Consider the following 21,879-nt stretch of genomic DNA (forward strand, 5'->3'; position numbering starts at 1 on the left):
TGTGCCTCACTCAGCAGTTTGGATTACGGCAGGAAGCGATCGCGGGAAACTTCTCTGGGTGACAACCTCGTATTTGTCCGCCTACTGATCTCTAGCGACACCATGTGTAAGAAACTGGCCACCTGGGATTGGGTGAAAACACTTCTTGGTGTTGCTTGTCAGCTTAAGGCCCCTGGTAAGTAGAGAAGTAGGGTAAATGAACACACGTCTGTTATCGAATTCGGAGTGTTAAAAGTATACAAAAAATCGTTTTGGGGGTGGTTTTTATCATCAGTGGATGACTTACACATAAACCGATTGGTAGGTGGCTCATAGGTCAAAAAATTATTTAAAATTTGACAGAAGGGCCAAAATTGTACAGGTGGACCAAAATTTGACAAGCGGGCCAAAATTTGACAGGCGGCCAATATTGGACAGATGGGCCAAAATTTGACGGGCGGGCCAAAATTGGTCAAACGGACAGGGACCTAAAATTATATTTAAACTACAATACGAACAGTTTTCACGAAGGGCACTAATTTGTACCAAAGTTTGTCCGGAGTATTAAACTATATAATTTGTGTGTGTACCATCTCACGAGGTAGTTTTACTGTTTTAAAAAAAAATACAAACTAGCATTTATACATAATTTATAAACGATTTTAAATTATAAACAAATGCATCTTTTTTTTAAAGGTGTGACGGTAATTCGAAGTGTGCGAACACGATTACTGAGCCTTCACTTGCTTGCCTCCATTCTACCAAGTTTCAGTGAGGAGAACGAAGACAGGTAACATTTTAAACGGCATTATGTAAACATCAATGCGGGCTTCTCGACAATTTGCATTCTACGTATACAAAATCAGTCATGCAATAATTTTTTATGCAAGGAAAGCAAATAAAACCTAATGTAAAGTTAACACATTTCTTTGTGGTATTTAGCAAATAAAGGATTATTGAGCTTTTAAGACTGTAACCAATAGCTGCACTGATGAAGCCTTGCAGGTCACACAACACACTATTCACTACTGTACAAATTTAATGATAATTATGCCTCTTTCGCTTCTAAAGTAAGGGTTGTGATGCAGGTCCCGCACGTCGAAGATTGTGTCTTGCTTGATGGATATATCAGCACACGCGCAATGGATGTCTTTGCCTGGTCGTGAAGGGCAGAAGTGTCTCCATGAAATACTGGCGGCCAGAATGCTTACAGAGGACAAAGAAGTAATGATTGCATTCTTTTCAATGCTTTCGCCAAACGCCTTGTGTGTAAAATCGACTGCTCAATGCAAAATGCCAGAAACTTCAGTATTTTCAATGCAATAAAGCATTGTCATTCCTTAGGCCGGGTCCACACTCACGCTTTGCGCCGGCGGATTTTTTGTTTGTTTAAATGTCCCGAGCGTACGCCCGCACGTCTGCGTACAATGAATCCGCCGGCGCAAAGCGGGAGTGTGGACCCAGCCTTACGAAGCCCCATTTTTGTCAGGGCGAATCGAGCACTATCGACGAAAGTGACGTCACAGATAGCGACGATGACGATCTATCGTTTGTCAACGACTTTTCGTTCGACCCACTGAAATGCTCGTGCTCGTCCATCATAGACAAGCACACTCTGATGCACTCTAGCGGCGGGCGAGGATACGGAATGACGCTGTTTGGTGTCGCCCACGGGTGTTACAGGTGGAAGGTAAAAAAGTGCCCTGACTTTCTATACAACCACGTGACCATTCATAATGAGTTATTTTGTTGAAGTTTACGATCGTGAATGAGGTTCAAGGCAACGAGGGCACGTGCGTGGGGATTTCCCGTTTCCCGGTGACCGACATAAGTCACAGATCGACCCCCGACATGTGGTTGTACCGAGCATACAGGTAAGGATGTTCAGTGTATTGTGTGGTAAATACAAGCACCTGGTGAAAATTGAAACACATTCACGACCTCTGTTGGTGGGTATGTACACTGGGAGTCGAACGTGTAACTGTCAAACCCAGTGAGCTTGTTACCACTCCTTTAAAACCACAAAGCCGTCGTTGCACCCTCTATTGATATTATTAGTAGTATTTATATACAACATATTCCTTAGGGGTGCGAGAAACCCCATGCTTTGTGACGCAGTACTTGTAATTAAATAAGAGTGTCGTCAAATTGAAGTATTTGCTATGTTTCCAAAAATAAAATTCAACCGACAATTAAACCATCTACCCTTCTATGCAGCGGTAACTTGTACCATAGTGGAGAACTCACTCACCAATTTCCGAGCTTCACCAAAGGCGACGTGATCACGTGCATTCTCGATGCGGATGAGCGCACACTGAGTTTCGGATTGAACGGCGCCGAACCGGAAGTTGCGTTCCGTGACGTAGACCCCAGCAGTGATCTCTACCCGTGCGTGATGTTCTATAGCAGCAGTCCTAATGAACAAGTGAAGATTTCCGACTTCCAGGTGCGTGGAATGTGTTTAAAATCTCACGGGGAATTTGCCACTAACGAGTGGTCAAATACTTGTGAAAATGTTAATCTGGCAACTCGCTTTCTGGCAGCTCGTAGTAAATTTCAATGAGACTTGAAGTTTTCCAAAACTTTTTCCTTTCTTTGTCTTCAATTTTAGTTTCTTCAAATTTCAAACTACAGTTTGAAATGTTAAAAACAAATTCTTTCAATCCTCTAGTGATCGAAGCGTTACAACAGCACTCTTGTATGTAACCAATATTTTTTGATAAAAAACATCATTTCGATGCACAGAGTCTGGGCAGCGGACAAAACCTTTCCACCGGAGACCCGGTTTGTTCTCCTGTTCACACCGCTATCGCCCAGGCCTCCTTGCAACTTCTACGCGAACTACACGTGTGCGCCGACTCCCGGTGGCATGACGTCATCACCGACGTCATGGTGGAGCGTTTGGGCGACCTCCCGCGGGTGGTGGCGTCTAACCACGAAGTGAAATCAGCGAACGGAAAGGAATCCAATCTTTTTACCGGTAAATTGATCTCATACAAATCATCTACTTTTCATATATTGTATGCTGAAAGGCAGGAGAAAGGCAGGAGTTTCTCTTGTAAAACTCCGCTTGCGCAATAGGCGTTAGAATGCCTTAATATAGTGTAGATGCAGAATGAGCGATGGCCAGCTCTACCTGTTGCGCAAGTACCGCTATACAGGAGAAACACGGCAAATGCCTGCTCTACCTGTTTTCCAGATTACCGCCCGTTGTTCACTTTAAATGAAAATACAGTGGAGTGAAATAGTCATGGTATGAAAGCTTCATAATGATATCAAATTGACTTGTCCCTTCTTTCTCATAGATTTGGACGAATCAAGCAAGCGGGATTTGCTCTGGCGAGTTTATCCTTCTCTTGTGATCATCTCTGGCGTGGATGAGGGATTGAGAGTAGGAGGAAGATGCAAGGTGGTCAGATCCTCGAGGACGGGGGTGTTGCTGGGGATGACCCACGACACCAAGCTACGCGTCCAGTGGGACGAAGCCAGTGACGTCAGTGGTGGTTTTCTTACTTTTAGTGTGTTTCGACGAACATGTGATGTATGTGTGCGTTGGTTGCAGACGCCCACTAGCGACTGTTTTTCATCATCCATCGAAGCGCTTGGTGTCGCTCCTTTCTACATGTCCGACTTTCCCCTGCTTAAACCCGAAGTCCTCGATGCTCTGTGTCGCTTATCTGGGATCCTGGAACCTCAGAAGACGACTCAAGATCATCATCTTCCGGTAAACTGACTAGAGTTTTTAAAACACATATAAAGTTAGGCCTTTAATAAACAATGTATCACATATACCTGGTTAAAGATTTACAAACCTGTGAGTTATGTTCGTTGCAGGTCCGTTGTTTTTTGACTCGTGAGGAGCCAAAAACGAATATATTTTTGCTACATAAGAGCGTAAACATATTTAAGGCACAATGGTTACGTGTACGTGGCAATGAATTTCCTCAAAAAAAACACACGTATAAGATATTACGCAAACGCTCGTTTTTGAACAAAAATCTCACACGTTGCTACGCAACAAAAACGTTACAGAGAGAAGGAATCGAGAAGGAATTGGACAATGACATTGCACAGGAGATGAGCGATGAGTACGGGATGACCGACAAGGACGACACAGGCGAAAATTCGAACCAATCGTGCAACAATGATGGCGAATCGAGCGGGAAAACAAAGGAATCAGAATCACGTGACGAGTGGTGGACGATTTGTGCGGAAGCCGTCCGCACCGCGGCCCTGTCAGCATTGGAGAACATTTTTACCAGCAGCAGGTTTTTATGTGTTTAATCTTTTACTATTTGGGAACTTCAGAGATATTCTGCTATTCTTAATATATAGATGGAGCAAAAATTATCAAAGCGATTTGTTCCACTTAAACATTTAACGTCAAATACTTGTTTTAACCAAAGGCCGTCAAATTAGCAGTTTTTATTGAAATGCATTCCTAATCAAAATGTTCTTAACCTTAAAAACAGATACACCGAAATCCTTCTCGCCGCCAAGTCATCCGACATTGACTTGAAGTTGAGTGACAAAGTTGAGTCGATACCAGTTTGCCCGAAGTCCAACGAGAAAACCGTAGAAGCCGAAGACAATGCCCAGGTTTAAACAAACAGAAGTAAAACAATATATCCACAACAGTGGTGGTGGTTTAATATATGGAAATTACCACATTTTCGCATACGGAATTTATGGAAAGACATGTTTCTAAGGTTAAAATCTACTGGCTTTCTGGTAAGACAAATATATTTTGCTAAAAAAGCATCGTCAGTGTCTGCAAAAACAACGTAAAAAGAGTAAAAACACACATACAAAAAGCTCATCTCTGTCTCTAGGTTGCTCTGTGTGCAGCACAACCCTTCTCGTATACATAAAAATATTTTCGTACACATGAAAATACTACACGTGTAAAACATTTGTCGCACTGCAGGATTTGAAGAACGTGGTACGAAGAGTTATGTCGTGCGTCATCGGTCATGCCATCCAACCCGGTCACCATAGCAACGCTTTGGAGCTGCAACGTTCGTTCGCCGTTCTGGCCAAGGTTTGGATTGCCTATCCAAGTGCTTTGAAAGACGCGTATAAGTTACCAACGTTGGCACACAAACTCTTACCTTTTATGATTTTTTTTGTCAGCAGCGCAGAAGTTGTATTAAAACGCCTTCCGACCTGGTATTGTGTTCCAAATAGACATAAAAATGTGCCGTTTCGTTTAAAAGAAAAAACCTCCGAAATACTAATTAAAACCTATCATTGCCTTAAGTTGCAATGGTCGATTTTAACCGCAGTAATGGCATGTCTTGATGAACACTGCGTATCTTTTACTATCACCAGATGTCGGCCAACGCTATCGTCCGCCAGAAAGGCGATTTGGAATATAAAGCTGTTTACACAGAGGACGAGGTACCTGACAACCAGACACTAAGAGGTTGGATAATTCACTTGTTTCTAAACATAAAGAATAAAACAATTTTATTTGATTATTTTTTGAAAAACTAAAAAAAAATAGTTTATTAACTTAAATGATAGTTTAACTACCAAAAAATAGTTTATTTGATTTTTTGAAAAATATATTTACATGGACCTATCATCTTCCATTCAATGATGATTGTAATAAAAAGTCCTTTCAATAATGGTGGAAATTAAAGCGGTAACATTTCCAACACAAGCATAGCCATAATATTTTTATTTCTCCACAAACAACAACACATTATGGCTGTCGGATTTAATTGTCAATGTAGGTCGCATCATTAAAAAATCAGCACCTAAGCGATCAAATCTTTTTTGCGTAGGCACCCAGCAGTCTGTATCAGCGATTACGGAATCCACCAACTCCACTTTTGCCGACGAAATAAACGACCAAGCTTCCATTTTCGGGTATGGGTAAGTACAAAATGTATTGGTTACTTAAGTCAAAGGTTTATGTGGATAGCGGGCTTGCCACAGAATCATTGAACAACAACCATTCGGAATCAAGTTCATTGCGCGCACTGGACGCTAGATCAAAACATTTGCTTGAAGTTTTTTTCTATTCTAAAAGTTCGGCATTCGAACTGCACCCAAACAGACTTTCGTTTGGCGGTTTTTTCATCTTAGAAACAGCTTTCAAAAATTGTAAAGTGTGTTGGATTGATGAGTTATAGTGAACAACTCTGCCTAACCTTGCGACAAAACGAATCGCACCGCTGCTGGCAAGCTGATATAACAACCAAATAACAACGTTATTTGCTGCTGTTGCTGACTGCATGCTTTTACCATTGATTTGCCATCTTATGTTTAGCGGCATGGACTTCGAATTGCTGGGGATGCATCCATCAATCGGTCCTCTATCGAGAAGAGAATACAGGAGGCTGCCGCACGCTATTAGACATAACAGGCACGCCAGTTTTCTGTTTTGCTTTTGTTTACTTTTCTGTTTGCAGCTGTTTATGACGTTAACGTAGACGGAATGCGTCCCAAAAACTGAAAACCGTTTTGTTGTCTGATGGTTTTCAATCTTTCCATACAAGATATACTGTGCGCATGCGCAACTGTCGACACGCATGCCTTGTCACATGCACGAACGTGTCAAATTGGCAAAACAACATTCCAAAAGCCTTGTTGTGCGTTTTTGTAAACGTGTATTCATGTCATTGCGACACGTCATATCATTCTTTCACTTTTAGTAGAAACGTTAACACTTGCAATATACTATATAGCTAAACCGCTTTAGGCAAAGAGTTAAATTACTTAAAACGCAGCAGAGTGTTGGTGGTGTAAGTTTTTTGGGGGGCAGAAAGCAACAGTAACACAGCATCCGTTTTCAATCCGACAAATTTCCAAAAAAAGTAGTGATGGCGCTAAAAGCCCCCATACAGCGCTACCTCAATACCTCCAAAACTCCTTCATCACCCACCCAGGCCTCTTGTACACACCATAACCCGTATTTTCTGCTTTTAAACCCATCCTGTGTTTTAGGAACGAGGACCAGAGGAACGTGGGGAGCGACCCGTCGTACTTGAGGTCGGTACAGGGCTCTAGAACATCCGGTACTCGGCTCATTCGCCGACGGTAAAACTCGTTTTCATAACAACGCTGATTTGCTTGCCACAATTTGCACCAGGAGCACGCACTTATATGGTTTAAACACGTTGTAATTTGGTTTGAACACCGAAAACGCAATGATCTTATTATGCACATTTAGATTTTGTTGTACTTTGGAATTGCTAGCTAAGACTTTTTAACTATGCTGGTTGTCTCTTACTGGGAGGTACTAAAATAATGGCTGGGAATTGGCAATTGGCAATTAGACAAGGCCAACCATTGCTCTGTTGGCCGAAAAAAAGTGAAACCAACACTTTTTCTTGTTCAAAGCTAGCCACAAATTTATTTTCTATTTAAAATCTGCATACATCACATTTAATCAGTATATTAGCTTTGGCATTCAAAGTTATATTTTGCATGTAAGTGTAATTCTAGTTCGTGTGTTTTTTAATTTGGGTTCAGCTTTTAACCGTTAATTATTAAAAATCGGTTATTTCATAAACTGTAACGTGAACAACGGCCCGTTGGTCGACAAGTTCCCCACCCTGGTCTAATTGCCGGGCAAAAAAATGAATAGTATAATTTCGAATGCGAAGAAAAAGCTGAAAATTAGCCCCGCCAAAAAATCCGCAGCAATAATTTTCCCTATCTTAGTAAATGTAAATCCAGCCACACTGCCACGGCAATTTGGTGTTACAATACACTTTCCGTCCATGTAGATTGGCAGTTAGGATGGGACAATCGAACAGGATGCGCCCGGGCAGTCCACCTGCTGACGTCACAACACCCAGTGAGACCCCAGCTTCAAACGCAACAGTTTCGACGAGTACCAGTACAACGTCGACCGCAACCAACGCTACGACTGCAACTGTCACTCGTAAGCGTCTGATCACACGGCACCAATTGTTCACTGTCTTTCTATACTAAAACTTGCCACTTTTCATACATTGCTTGTCCGTTTTTTCTGGAATATTTATACAAAACATTGTAGTTTTAAACTTTAATACAAGGTGACAGCAGTGCCGAAGTATAAAAAACATACACATTTCTTGATTAAAACATTGTCATTCAGGCACGACAATACAGTTGCCTAAATACCATAAGCGATTGTATTAGTTGCAAGGTTTTTATGGACACTTTGTCGCAGAATCGGAGGCCATAATTTCGCCCAGCGTCATGCAGCAACTTCTAGAAATGGGATTCTGGACTCATCACATCACAAGAGCTTACAGGGAGTCGGGTAAATACGAGTAAAATAACTTTTTGTAAACGTGGTTCAGTAGGAACTGGTGCGCAGAGCTCTATATTCTAAGCAAGACATAGATAGAGGATGATCAACGCTTTCTTCATCAATAAGTCGCGCCCGCTCGCCACTACCTCGCGAAAACGACCCCATTATACTGTTAAACGCAATATCATGCCCCAAATCAGAAGCAAGGGTCCCGATGATATAAAAATATGTAAAAGTCCAACTTTTTTATTCCCGCGTAAAATTCAAAGGCAAGTTTTTCACCTTTTGCAGAACTGAGTAACCGAGCACGTGACCCAAGAATGAACACGACACGCGAGATAGAAATCTTAACGTCATGGATGATCGATCATCCGCTGACGGGCGACGAGGAAGACTGGGATTTGAATAATGAAGGTACCAGATCGAGATTTTAAATCATTTTTTTTTTAATTATTTTTAATGCGCATGTGTACTATCTGACTATAGCACTCCTTCCCAACCTTTTATTTGTCGACATCCCGTAAAATCTAATTCTCGCACCACCTTCTGTTACAAAACCAAACTTTCAAAATACACAATGACCATTAATACAAACGAAATAGCCCATGCCCTTGTTGAAAAATTCATGCTGCAGACGTTTCGTTTGTGATACTACAATCATTTTTGGTGTAAAATACGCATAACAATCGAAACGTCTGTATAGCATGAATTTTTATTGCATGAATTTTAACTATTGTATTGGTTATTTTGTTTGTAATAAAGATTTATAAAACCGTCAGTTATGTACACAATGACCAGATCTAACATCTCTGGTTAAGAACCCGCGTACTACAGTATATATACGCTGTACAACGACAATGCTCATGGGATTTACAACACCATGTTGTGTTTTTAGACAACGATGGTGACCAAACCCCACGGCCTGTTGAGATGACGTTAAATGATATCGTGAACGCAGCCACCGAAGAAAATATGCCTTCGGTAAGCGTAAAAACGCACTTAACTCCAGCGTGCGGAAATATAACACTGTCTTTATTTCAGGTTTCTGTTTCTTTGACTGAAGAAGAAGGAAGCGATATTGCCAGGAAAATAATCAACATCACCTCGATGGGCCGAAAAGCGAAAGGTTGTTCTCAACTTACTCTCATTTCCATACCTTAACCAATAATTTCTATTATTATAATGCTTGTTTTACAACTTTTTCTATCTAAAGATTTTACTTTTTGTAACAAATCAAATTGCGTTATACCGGTATAATACCTTGGCTGCTTTTTATTCTAAAAATTGATTTATTTTTTATTATCAGTTCCACGTGGTCCTGTCCGCCAACAATTTTACAACTGGGTTTGCTTTTGGTTAAAATCAAAACCAATGTCAAATGTTGGCAGCCCTCACCAACACAAGTCCAACTCCACGACTCGTAAAATCTCCCCTTATTTTAGAAACTGCCGTAAACAACTGTCTGTCGTCCGGTCAGTTCGGCGATCTTGTGAGTTTGTTCGGTATCAACGATCAGCATCCTCCACCTCTTAAATTCGACTCGCCCGACCCGCTTGGTACAAAGACTATCATGCGTGACGACGAGCACGTGATTCCAGTGAGGCGTGAAGCTGATGACGAGGCCTCCGACAACCAATCACTACTTGGCAAAACCATAAGGTTGGGATTTACCTTCAAGTTGAAATGGTTTCGAAGTTTTTAAGTGTAAATATGTATGTTTTTAATGGAGTTTGGTGCAAATATGAAAAATTTTCTTTGTTTTAAATTTTTTTTTAAGACTGCGTTTGCTTGGTACGGATTCTACGTCACTCTTTTGTTTCATAAACCAGCAGTAAATTGTGCCAGAAATGAACGCATCTTTTAAAGCACTACAGGTTGCTCTTATTGTTTTGCTACAAAACAACAGTAAAATGCTGTGCTGTACAGTGTTGTGTCCGCGTGTTATTTAAAGATATGCGTTTTAGTGCCTCTACCGACAAGGAGAGAATAGATCAAGCGAGACTCCTTTATGAAGAGTCGCGAGTCCTTGTCTCCAGATCGATCGTGGCTCGTCTCCTCCTCATCTTGACGGCGAGCAAAGACTCTCGTGACGTCATCGAATCTCTCCAGGCGCTTGGTCTCAACGACATCAAGTAAGTCCCTTGTTCATCTACGATATATAAAGGCAATGTGTAGCAATGGAAGCCGTTACCGTGTTGTTGCTGCTTAGCGTTTGCTTTTTATGCGATTCGTCCAACTTATTCCGGATATAGTTCTTCCTATATAAAGTTACACGTTTATTATCACAGTCAAGCAAAACTTTTTCATCAGTTTTTTTTCTATTAGTTTTAAATAATTTCAACATGATGTTCCTGGTTTTCATGTTTTCAATAGTTAATCAACCTTCCTTACTGTTGCTCACAATAATTTCCACAGGACTTTGCTGCAATTGATGAAGTTGGCAGTCACGGGAGTTCTCGCCAGCGTAAAACCCGATTCCTCTTCGGCAAACACAGGACACTTGAGCTCCAAAGAAAGGGTAGACGTTTGATAAATTCTCTACCTCCCAAAGACACAAATTTCTTTGAAGATTTTCCTCTTATAAACCTAAAATCCAACTTTGCAGGTTGAAGGCGACACGGTTGGGTGCGTTTACATCACGTGCGTGCAGAGCATCGTTGCTATGTTGGCTTCAAGCGATATTGGGACGTACAACCTTCTAGTTGATAGCTGTGTTAAGGTACACACCCAGATAAGTCCACGGCGCTTACCTTTGTGCCTCCCACAGGGTCGTTAAAAGTAAACAAATGCGCTAGTGACAGAACTGTTTGGCCACTGCTGTCATAGATTAGTTGCAATGTTTTTCAGCTTCTAAGCCACATTAAAAAGTTAATGCATAATTGCTAATTTCAACATTTGACATTCGGTATGGTGCTGGTACAACGACCCCATCTCGTGTGGGGCGTGAGTGTTCGACTTAAACGTTGGGTTAACATTATTATTATTGTCACCAGGACTTGCTTTCGGCTGCAACGGGGGCGACTTCTATCGAAGACAACAGTGTCGAATTCTTAGTGACGAAATCGTGCGCCCAATTACTCACTCAAACCAAACTAACCGTGGATGATGGGGGTGACTGGAACAGAGGTAACAATACTTATATGGTTAAACCGCAGATTGCTTGAGGTAAAAACTGCTACTTTGGGAATACTTCATTTCTATGAGCCGAAGTGTTGGAAAAAAATACTCAACGCTTTTGGTTCAACACCAAAACTAAGACTGTTTGGGGGTTTTTGCGAGTTGCACTAAAACATAAAAACTGAACCCACTGTTGAAAATTTATGTTTAGAATTGGAACATGTTGATAAAAGTGAACCGAATCCAGTGTCGGCGAATATTAAATGTATAAACTTATGGAATAAAGTTTCGCCACAATACTGGTTTTGATAACCAGCACGTCTCAAATATGTGCAGGTTTCGCAAAGTTGATAGACGCTCTATCGTCTTGCTGCCTCAGTAATCACGTGACTTCGCCCGTCCGCCGCTGGGCACTGCACCACCTAGTGTCCGCTTTGGCTTCCGGCAGCTTCCACAAACGCGAAACCGCGTCAAAGGATAAGGATCAGTGTCGGGGTATTCCCCAGTGTCCTTCTCGCCGCGTGAGGGCGCACGAGAGCTCAGTAAATGGTTGTTTGTGGAACAGAAGGAAGAAGTTGTTAGCAACTACGTGAGTAACAAGAATGATTTGTTTCCAAATCTCGTTTAATTGACTTTAGCTCGCTGGTTATGTATGTGTGTTGTGGTAAAGTCCAGGCTACTACATTCAAGATTGCAGTTTTCCTGTTTGATGAACGTGAATCAAAAATGATAATTTTCCGGCGAATTAGGTTCTTTAAAATATCACCATGAAATCGTTTACACCTTCGCCACAACATACATTAATATTCAGGGGTAACGACTTGGTAGTGAGACTTTGGAGTGTATCCGACCCTGTCGTCTCGTCGACTGGATGTCAACTGGAACGAGCTTTCAATTACCAGGAATTCCCCGAAGACGAAAACCTGACCATGCGTGACGGATGTTGGAATGCTAACGGAAAGTTTTTCGCCGCGGCGGTTGATCACGTGGTCGAAGTTATCTCCAGCACTGGTAAATTGAATACAATTATGTACAAAACGACATCGTTGGTTGATCACTTCAAATTACCAACCGGTTCAGTCAAGTTTTAAATTATGATGAAGTATTTGCATAGCTAACACTAAAGATTCATCCTGCACGAGAACCTCAGAAACTTATCTTCCTGTTTTAAACTACTGTTGTATGATCTTATTGTGCTAGTGATCTGGGGGTAAATAATGCTGACATCATACAATGACCTCGATATTTTATTGACATTCAGCACCTGTTAATGTCTTGTGGTCACAATATATATTGTGGAGACAAAATACATCATACCACAAAAAACAGATCTCCTAATCCAACTGAAATTTATGGTATAACACTCCCTGCCACGTTCACGCACCATTGCCACCAGGGTTATATTTAACATAGCATCGTTTCAGGAAGCAACTCGTACAACGACCAGCAGCCCCACCCAGTGACCGCCATAACGTGGCCACAGCAGCGTGGTGTGGTGGAGGGTATGGCGGGTACTGGGATTGACTCCCTACTCATCGGACGTAACAACGGTTCAGTGGCAATCCTGGATGTGTTCGACGCTACCACTTTCCATCGTTATGAGTTACACGGATGCTCGAGACCCAGTGGTGAGTAACTGTTGGAAAATGTGGTTGGTTGAGGTGGATTAAGAGGTTGTATGACAAAAGTTGGTGGGTCATCTAGGCGTGGGCCTTTTTGTATACAGATTTTCATTATATGTGTGAACAATCGCGAATGCTTATCTCCGAAAATGTGTAATTCGGATGCAGAAGTTCACCAATGGCAGCGCTAATTCATAAATCTCTCTAATCTTTGACTGTTCTTTTAACAATCGTTGGCGTATTTCCAGTGAGCGTCACCAGCCTGGCTTGGTATCACGAAGAACAACCGTTCGCCATCGGGTTCGACGACGGAAAGGTGTTGCTAGCCATGCGTGACAACGAGCGTCACGTGGCAACCATCGATGCGTGTCAATCGAAAGTCAACCACTTGCAATGGGATCCCACAGGTATGTATTGTCAATATATTCCCGTGTTTAGTATTTTCGTATTATTTTGTTCGTGGGCTTTGTGCGTTTATTTTCGATGTGCAATTTCTCGTGTGATTATAACATTTGCACCTACTGTAACCATTGACCGAAGCCATGTTTAACTTTGATTCGATAGGAAACATCTTGGCGGCGCAAGTTGCCGACGAGCCCAGTATCAAGTTGTGGCACTTGCACGGTGACAGTTGGCATGACGATTATTCACTCAACCATGACGCGGTCGTGTCGTCTGTCACGTGGTGCAGCGCGCTCGGGAAAACCCCTAACCCGCGCCTGATGCTTGCAATGTAAGTGGTTGTTCAAAACCGTCAGCTACCGTTTCTTAAAATAGTTGCACTAAATTACAGTAGCAAGTCAATGAGTAACAACAGTTGAGGTGATTGGTGTTCAAATTTTGTCCTAATTTGCGTCTCACTGACGATAATTCCACCTTATTTCAATTTGAACTTGAATGTTCTGCAATTGGAGGATGTTTTTATCGCAAATTTTATCGTAACTTTTTTGATCCCTCTACCTAAAATCTTGCCATTGGCAAAACAATAAGTGAAAACTATTTTGACAAAATACTGCAACCATCTTTAATCGCTACAGCGGGTGCGAGGACGGGTCGATCAACGTGTGGGCAACCCCGCAACCAACAGAGGAAGAAACCTGCACTGAGTTAAAAAGCACGACCTCCGATCCCTGCACCAACTATAAAGCTGAGAGCTCAAGATCGTCCCGGAGCACATCTGATGTTGCAGGTATGTACTTGTGCGACATTTAAAAGTGCACTTCGGACATTGTATGGGCTCTGAACCGATGAATGTGGTTTACCACGCATCACATTTTTCTCCTACAAATTACTGACTGTACGTGATTCCATGGCTTGTGGCATTCTGTTGGTCGTGTATTAAAAAAATGTCTGAAATGCATTTGGGAAGATTTTACCAGCAATCATTATAGAATCATCGGCGATGACACTAGCGGCATCTGGCGAGTGCCAGCTCATGATCAGCTTTCAGTCAGATGGCGCTATACGGTGTGCAGAGTTTAACCCATCAGGTTACCTCTTGGCCAGCGGGGACGCGAACGGAATCACAAGAGTTTGGTCCCTAAACGTAAGTATTTTGCCCTACAAATTTATGACCATAGAAAATAAACTACCCAAGCCCTTCTGGCTTGCCACAGCTGGTAAAACATAACGTGCGTACGTGCTTGTGAACTCCCATATATTCTTCATTCCATTGTTTCTCAGGACGGGACTCTTCTCCAGAGCAAAGAAAGCGAGGGTTCAGTGACCGGAGTCACGTGGTTAAACGACCACTTGCTCGTGACGTCATCGGCGGAATCAAAGGAAGTGACGTTTTTGTCGGTTAGTATTTTATGGCCTATTTCTTGGTGTTTGCATTTCCAACCACCAGCTACTTTGGTTAAAAAACAGTTGAATAATTCTTTAAAATGTGTTTATAGAATGTGTATTGTTGCAAATTGCAGAAAACTTAATGTACACAATTTAGATCGACGAACGATGGTTGGTGAGGAACCACTTGGTAGCTCGAGCCCGTCAAAGTTTGTTGAAGCGTGGTTTCGTATCGTTCGACATGCTCGAATGCTTTCAGGTGCTCTTGCGCCACCTACCGGCAATGCTGCGTGATCAATACGAGTCTGAAAAGGTAATGAACGATTTTCCATCGTCTTTACCGCCTTCTCCATATGTAGGCATGTGTATTGAACTGGTGATTTCCTGCTGTGTTCCGCATCATATAGTAAAAGAATGACAATGTAAGGACACAGCAGTGTTAAAAAATAATGATTATTGTTAATGTCTGTTCATAGAATTTTTTATTTTATGTTGATTATTCCAGTTTAAATTTTTTCAGTTTGTTGGCACCTAAGTTTTAAGTCCGATATTTCTCTATTTCCTTGCAGGGGGTGGTGGTAAGTGGGGACCAGTTGACATTCAGTGGATTCGTTCAGGACTTGTGTGCTTTGTGTGTCGGTCTGGAACTCAGCGAAATTATCTGCTACAACGCAAAAACCCCGCCTCACCATAAGGTGATATTTTAAAAAAAAAAGCATCATAAATCTTGTACACAAAATTTAAATTGTACTTAAATAAGTAAAACAGCTACGTCAACAGCGTGAACCTTTTTTACAAGCAGAGTGTTCTGATAATGATATATTAAACCTGAAAACTGCAAATACAGGTTTGTGACCCGACGGAAAGGCAGCCACTGGTTCACTGGTTATGGTTGGCGAACTTTGACAAACTGTCTCATGCGATTTTATCGATCGTTCGCCGAAGTAAGATGAATCGGGACTTCCGGGAAGAAAGCGATGACATCATTTCCGGTGCTAACCCCATAGTAAGTGCGACGCTGCATGAAAACAAACATTACAAAAATGTTATTTTTAGAAATTCATGTCATAAGAAACCATTAATTTTTTTATTTGTTAATTGTAGTACGGGTAAAAGTTAATAACATTCATGTTAGTCGCAAATTATTTATTGTCTTTTGGTGCTCCCGTTGTAACTGGTCAAATATTCGAATATTAACTTTAGTAAATATCGATAACACGTTTACACGACTGTGAGAATCAAAAGTCATCACGGAAATAGGATTTGATAATAACGAACAGGATATAGTTGTTTAATTAGTAATTTTTCAAAAACAAGCAACCTTTTTCAAACGCTCTACAAGCGTAATACATCACCACCTTCTTCCAATAAACAAAACAAAAAACGAAATTTCATTATCCAGGACAACTCCTTGTGGCCGGTGAAGGTCGACGAGCAGTTGGTCACGTGGTTCGAGGAGCAGCCCGATGATTGGCAGATCGGAGGGAGGTGCGACACCTACTTGTTCGGAGCTGGAAGACACGGTCAATTGGCTGATGCCGGTGGAAGCACTCTGTCGCCCTCTCACGCCCCGTCATTCCAACAAGCACAGACGGTAAGGAGACGTTTGTTACTTTGGAAAAAAGTTACTTATGGATGTTTTGCAGGGGTTTTGAGTCCGCATATTTTGTGTGTTGTTTGGCAGTTAAGTAATTACATTTGAACCAAAATTAAATGTAAATGTGTATTTTTAGGAATCCAAGTTTTTGGAATCTTGAATCATTAATTTCGCAAAAATTGCCGACTAGTATTATCATCCTATAAAAAGCTTCTAACCTTCTTGCAAAGTCGAAATTTGTATTTGTTGCCTGTCTACATACGAATCTACAATATCTTTATGTTTTCCAGGTCGTGTGCGGACAGAATTGCACGTTCGTCATCTCGACCACAGGAAGCGTTTTCTCCACGGGGGAGGGAAGTTACGGAAGGTTGGGTCAGGGGAACTCCGACGACCTCAATCGCCTCACCATTATCTCCGCGCTGCAAGGTGACATTGAAGCTTTACAAAATCTTAGGAAAGCGAATTTCAAAATATTTAGAAACCTTGCACCAAAACGCTTTGATTGTTTGAAAACGTGTTACTCTTTGAAAAGCAATTTCATTTCTTGTTCAAAAGCGACTTTCATCTTTCTGTACTGCGTCACGACAAAACTTACACATTTTTTTGTAATGTCTTTTTTCTGTTATCGCCATCGCGACAGGCGCGTTTTAAATGTAAAAATTGTCGCCGATTTTCAGGATTTGCGATAAAGCAGCTTGCGACATCTTGTGGCAGCGACGGACACTCGATCGCCCTCACAGATTCAGGCGAGGTTTTCTCGTGGGGTGATGGTGATTATGGGAAACTGGGACACGGCAACAGTGACAGACAGCGCAGACCGAGGCAGATTGAAGCATTGCGGGGAGAAGAAGTGATCCAGGTTAGTGTACATAATTTTTTGTGTGTGCTATATGCAACCCTGCAGGTTTATTGCCTTTTGCTCCAAAGCATTCACCGATACTTAAATGTTTTACCCAAGGATTTGAGCTCTTAAAAAACAAAACAACATAAAAATCGCTGGAAAAATGAATGATTTAAATGACCCGTGGGTCAATGATTTAAATGACCGATGGGTCATTTTTGAAGCATAGTTGTAACACAAATAGTTGTAAATACTAGAATTAGTACAACTTCTTCCATCACCCTTCAATGTACAGTGGACTTACATGTTTGAGATCATCCCTGTAGGTTTCTTGCGGTTTTAAACATTCGGCTGTGGTGACCGCGGACGGCAAACTCTTCACATTTGGATACGGCGACTACGGTCGTCTTGGTCACGGCTCAACAGCCAATAAGAAGACGCCAGAACGTGTCCGCGCCCTGGAAAATTACCTCGTTGGTCAGGTATGTGGGTGTATTGATAAACTTCTGTCATCAACTGAGATCGGCAAACATAAAGGGCCTGCGCAGTGGGGCGATCCTGTCTTGGTATGCGAAAGCATGGCATTACTTCTGCGCTTCTGTCATCAATTTATGTTATTTTGTTGTAGTAATAAGAAACACTTGCACCTCATACTATTTCATACGAAATAGATGAATTTAAATGATATATACTGTGTGCTGATGCGGGAAGTCTTGGTCATTCCGCAATAGAACTATTGATACTACTATTGTTTACCACGGCCGGGTTTGAAACGTCTGCTTGTATGTCCAGCATCTTAACTTTGTCCATAGTTAAAGTCGTCATCTTCAGTTCTTCGCACGTACTTATTTACTTTTTATAAGTTTTGTAATTTTTCGTCTTTGGCGTACAGGTTGCCTGCGGCCTGAACCACACGCTCGTCGCATCACAAGACGGCCTCACACTGTGGGGATTTGGGGATGGTGACTATGGTAAACTCGGACTGGGATCGACGTCGGCCAAATCAACCCCGGCAAAAATCGAACCACTCTGCGGGGTTTACGTCAAGAAATTCGTGTGCTCGTCGCAAGCTTCCGCCGTGCTTACGTTCGACGGTCGGCTCTTTATGTTTGGCCAAGGTACGTTGAATCCTTGTTTATTATGTTGTTTAAAATTGGTCCATTGTATGTTTCTATTTTTTTGCTGTTTAATTTTCTAGTTATTTGTCTATTTTCTGCATTTTACTCAACGTAAAAGCATACGATGGCTAAACGTTTGAATTGTCGAATAATATTTAGTTGGAACAAAACTAGTGTATTTGAGTTCATGTACAGTCCAATTCTTCTTTGTATACTGCACATTACCATACCTCCACAACAAGGTCAAAAATATCTTTTGAACCTAAAGGAAATTACATTTACTTCCCAGAGCGCATGTGTGGAAACCAAGAATCCAGGCAACTGAGCACCCAACGTCCACAACTCGTGTCTTCTCTTACGTCACATAATATTGTAGATGTTGTGATGGGAGCCGAGCACACCATGGTTTTAACAACGCAGGGTGTTGTTTTCTCTTGGGGTTCGAACACCGACGGGCAGGTAAACCAGTTAACTTGTAACATTAGTATATGTTTTTGCTTTACAGAGAATTGATTGTTAAGCTTTTATCTTCTTGGGAAAAAAAGTGGCCAGTAAGCTTGTAGAATCCGTTACAATGTATGTCGTTCATTGTACGTTTTTGAAGGCTGGCATCAAGAAGTTTTTGTATGACGTCTATGTGCTGAGAATTAAAGTTTAAATATGTTTTTAATGGTAAAAGCGAATTTCCCAATAAATTAGCGACTTTGTGTTTTTCTAAATTCAAAGGTACAGATAAGCGTATTTTAACATTTGCGTCCAATTTTTAACCCAAACCATGCAACAATAACCACCATCCTTTTCCACCAGCTCGGCCTGGGTCACACCAACCACGTACAGGAGCCAGCAAAAGTCGTAGCACTTAGCGACAAAAACATCAAACAAATTTCAGCGGGACGAACTCATTCAGCCGCATGGACAATTGAAGTTGACGGCAAACGCTCCTTGCTCCTCGGTCGACCGGACAAAGTGCCCGCGCAGTACGACCTTCTCTCGCATCTTGCCGTCCCTGAAGCCTGGGCACGATTGACCACGTTAAAAACGTTTTCGGATCACGTGGCCGGATCGTGGCAGCTGATTGGTCTGAAGCCAAAGCAGGTCGAGTTTTAAATTCTCATTGGTTATTTTCTCACTCCGGATCGCAAAGTCACCCCATCGAAAAATACAAATAAAATTATCTTGTTTTGATTCTTCATTAAGAGAGTTAATGTCAATTTGAAAGTTTGCTTTGCATTATTCCAGATGAAAGAAAATGACCTGAGCTTGTTCACTGCTGCCAGCCACGGTTTATCGAGCGAAACTGTTCGTTCGATTTTGTTTCCCCGTGTGGCAAACCTACCCATGGTTCGAGCACTAGGTGGGTTGCTTTCAACTGTATACAAAGAGTTTATTTATATTTAAGGAGAATATGTTGTAACGTCGCATAAATGCTTACATATAAACCATAATGGATGAAAAGTGTTGTATGAGTCCTTAGAAAGGTTAAGAGCTTTAATGTCTGGGAATTGTGTGTATATAATTTAAACTCATACTATAGGACGCATTAGTCACTGCAAAAAGGCCAACATATTTAAGGTGCAGATAAGTGTGCACAAGAAGTCATTAATCTGGCCCCTGGTTTTTTCATAATGTGTGCTTGAGGGCGATAAGGGCGGACTATTGATTGGCTGTTTTGTTTAACTGAACAATTCCGCATCATATTCGTTTTCCAGGTAAGACGATGATCCAGGGCAAGAACTACGGCCCCCAGATCACAGTTCGTCGACTGGCTGTGCGAGGGAAAAAATGTCCTCCAATATTCAACCAAATTTCCCACCAGGTGGGTTCCAGCGTTTAAATCCCACTTGTAGTAGATATTCCTTTGCCACTGGGAAAAATAGGCTGACGATTATTACGCTTATAAGCAAGAAATATCTAAGAGCATTGTCGTTGTAGATCCTCAAGCAAAGTCCAGGCGAACTTCGTCTTCCTGCACGTGCCTGGAAAGTGAAGCTGATTGGCGAAGGAGCCGATGACGCAGGGGGCGTGTTCGACGACACCATCACGGAGATGTGTCAAGTAAAAATATCAGTTCTTGTGTTTTTATCAATAGAAAACTCGCTTTTCTTTTCTGTGAGCTAAAGACAGATGGCCACTGTTTCGGAGTATAAGGTCTAATGAGTGCAGCCTGGTGCGACTCTGTATGGTTGGCAAGATTATCTACAAGAGTCAAGCTGTACTGATTAGACCTTGTAGTTTAAAACAGTGGCCATCTGACTCCACTGTGTTTATGCTTTTCGATGTAGGCATAAAAAAAACTATAGTTTCAACTGCCAGAAAATCGTTCGGTCAGCGTTTTAAGAATACTTTTTAATGCAGTTTGAACTGTAGCTTTGATACCTTTTCCCAAATCTGTGTATGAACTCCGGATTTATTCGTTAAGAAAAAGATTCTGCGAGTTTTTAGTATTTTTCTTTTGCGTTTAAGGAATTGGAAAACGGGACGCTGAATATTTTGATTCCGACTCCGAACGCCGGATCCGAAACTGGGCAGCACAGAGACAGGTAAGCTCGAGGACGCAAAAGTATTATTTTATCTCGCTTTAACAATATTTTAAAATAGTATATTAAAAATAGATATAGTAAATCACACAGTAAATCCAACTACCGTCTCCTAAACCGTGAAAATATGAAAAAATAAAGACGTTTTGCTAATGGCACGTTTTGCTACTAAACTCTATTTTCGTCCTACAAGAGCCAAACAAACCCTGATTTAAACACCAGGCAAGAAGACTTAAATTTATATATTACTTCAACTATAGATTCGTGTTGAGTCCGTCTCTTATCAGTGTTGAGGAGTCGCAGTCCTTCCGATTTCTTGGGATTCTGATGGGTGTCGCGATAAGAACGAAGAAACCTCTCGACCTCCACCTAGCGCCTATAGTGTGGAAGCTACTAGCCGGTGTGTAGATGGAGTCATGAAGTTGAAACCTATAGCCCTGCGTTCTATTTTCTGACTTTTGTGATGGGTGCTTCGAATACAAATATTTTTGGTCTTGTCCTGACTTGTCCGGTGTGTGGCCCAAATTTAAAACGCCCAAACCGCCAACACGAATATAAACAAATTTCACTTTCGTGATTGTTACGCTTATTCTTACCTTAACCCAATCACGTGTGGACAGGAATGAACGCGACCCAGCAAGACGTGGAAGAAGCTGACGAACTGTTTGTTCAAATGCTCCACGCCCTACGTAATATTGGCGACTCCGGAGTTGACGAAAGCAACTTTAACGACGTAAGTTGTACCGCATGCTCTGAATCAAATTGGAATCGTTAAACCTACTGTAAGGACTGAGGATGTTTACTGATGTTCTTGAGACAATCTATGGTTTATTATCGCAAAGCGGAATGCTTTACAGACTTGGTCCGGCGGTAGATATCCTAGCGTCTTTATTAAATCCGCCCAAATCTTGCACCCCTAAACTGTTACTATATCACAGCCCGTGTATCAAGCAATACAATTTAAACCAAAACTTGATTTCCCGTCAAAGTGAAAGAGATTTTTATCGTTTATTTCATCACTAACAG

The 21,879-nt window shown here is 41.6% G+C and overlaps 1 protein-coding gene across 9 annotated transcripts in view; it reads left to right on the top strand.

The window, feature by feature from the left end:
- LOC145889727 (putative E3 ubiquitin-protein ligase HERC1) overlaps nucleotides 1-21,879 on the top strand; it is a 39,207-nt gene that overhangs the window by 14,703 nt on the left and 2,625 nt on the right. For 4 of the 9 annotated variants that reach the window (XM_082980733.1, XM_082980738.1, XM_082980735.1 and 1 more), the window contains 50 exons: nucleotides 15-175; nucleotides 676-769; nucleotides 1,068-1,203; nucleotides 1,469-1,669; nucleotides 1,735-1,853; nucleotides 2,197-2,425; nucleotides 2,725-2,959; nucleotides 3,285-3,472; nucleotides 3,542-3,703; nucleotides 4,012-4,247; nucleotides 4,452-4,578; nucleotides 4,907-5,020; nucleotides 5,311-5,404; nucleotides 5,769-5,859; nucleotides 6,257-6,352; nucleotides 6,934-7,026; nucleotides 7,719-7,876; nucleotides 8,147-8,239; nucleotides 8,522-8,644; nucleotides 9,126-9,211; nucleotides 9,272-9,356; nucleotides 9,673-9,889; nucleotides 10,195-10,362; nucleotides 10,646-10,748; nucleotides 10,836-10,949; nucleotides 11,224-11,356; nucleotides 11,684-11,936; nucleotides 12,159-12,358; nucleotides 12,772-12,975; nucleotides 13,218-13,376; nucleotides 13,534-13,702; nucleotides 14,007-14,158; nucleotides 14,361-14,515; nucleotides 14,653-14,769; nucleotides 14,915-15,070; nucleotides 15,327-15,452; nucleotides 15,605-15,763; nucleotides 16,160-16,351; nucleotides 16,645-16,783; nucleotides 17,035-17,216; nucleotides 17,525-17,680; nucleotides 18,091-18,316; nucleotides 18,606-18,775; nucleotides 19,124-19,411; nucleotides 19,556-19,670; nucleotides 20,026-20,132; nucleotides 20,249-20,371; nucleotides 20,780-20,856; nucleotides 21,114-21,253; nucleotides 21,474-21,586. In XM_082980733.1, coding sequence (XP_082836859.1) covers nucleotides 15-175; nucleotides 676-769; nucleotides 1,068-1,203; nucleotides 1,469-1,669; nucleotides 1,735-1,853; nucleotides 2,197-2,425; nucleotides 2,725-2,959; nucleotides 3,285-3,472; nucleotides 3,542-3,703; nucleotides 4,012-4,247; nucleotides 4,452-4,578; nucleotides 4,907-5,020; nucleotides 5,311-5,404; nucleotides 5,769-5,859; nucleotides 6,257-6,352; nucleotides 6,934-7,026; nucleotides 7,719-7,876; nucleotides 8,147-8,239; nucleotides 8,522-8,644; nucleotides 9,126-9,211; nucleotides 9,272-9,356; nucleotides 9,673-9,889; nucleotides 10,195-10,362; nucleotides 10,646-10,748; nucleotides 10,836-10,949; nucleotides 11,224-11,356; nucleotides 11,684-11,936; nucleotides 12,159-12,358; nucleotides 12,772-12,975; nucleotides 13,218-13,376; nucleotides 13,534-13,702; nucleotides 14,007-14,158; nucleotides 14,361-14,515; nucleotides 14,653-14,769; nucleotides 14,915-15,070; nucleotides 15,327-15,452; nucleotides 15,605-15,763; nucleotides 16,160-16,351; nucleotides 16,645-16,783; nucleotides 17,035-17,216; nucleotides 17,525-17,680; nucleotides 18,091-18,316; nucleotides 18,606-18,775; nucleotides 19,124-19,411; nucleotides 19,556-19,670; nucleotides 20,026-20,132; nucleotides 20,249-20,371; nucleotides 20,780-20,856; nucleotides 21,114-21,253; nucleotides 21,474-21,586 — 7,534 coding nt within the window. The remainder of the gene's footprint in view (nucleotides 1-14; nucleotides 176-675; nucleotides 770-1,067; nucleotides 1,204-1,468; nucleotides 1,670-1,734; nucleotides 1,854-2,196; nucleotides 2,426-2,724; nucleotides 2,960-3,284; nucleotides 3,473-3,541; nucleotides 3,704-4,011; nucleotides 4,248-4,451; nucleotides 4,579-4,906; nucleotides 5,021-5,310; nucleotides 5,405-5,768; nucleotides 5,860-6,256; nucleotides 6,353-6,933; nucleotides 7,027-7,718; nucleotides 7,877-8,146; nucleotides 8,240-8,521; nucleotides 8,645-9,125; nucleotides 9,212-9,271; nucleotides 9,357-9,672; nucleotides 9,890-10,194; nucleotides 10,363-10,645; nucleotides 10,749-10,835; nucleotides 10,950-11,223; nucleotides 11,357-11,683; nucleotides 11,937-12,158; nucleotides 12,359-12,771; nucleotides 12,976-13,217; nucleotides 13,377-13,533; nucleotides 13,703-14,006; nucleotides 14,159-14,360; nucleotides 14,516-14,652; nucleotides 14,770-14,914; nucleotides 15,071-15,326; nucleotides 15,453-15,604; nucleotides 15,764-16,159; nucleotides 16,352-16,644; nucleotides 16,784-17,034; nucleotides 17,217-17,524; nucleotides 17,681-18,090; nucleotides 18,317-18,605; nucleotides 18,776-19,123; nucleotides 19,412-19,555; nucleotides 19,671-20,025; nucleotides 20,133-20,248; nucleotides 20,372-20,779; nucleotides 20,857-21,113; nucleotides 21,254-21,473; nucleotides 21,587-21,879) is intronic. The other 5 variants (XM_082980737.1, XM_082980734.1, XM_082980739.1 and 2 more) reach the window with 5 other exon arrangements.

Source organism: Ascidia mentula, chromosome 2 (genome assembly GCF_947561715.1).
Source record: "Ascidia mentula chromosome 2, kaAscMent1.1, whole genome shotgun sequence".
Taxonomy (NCBI): Eukaryota; Metazoa; Chordata; class Ascidiacea; order Phlebobranchia; family Ascidiidae; genus Ascidia; species Ascidia mentula.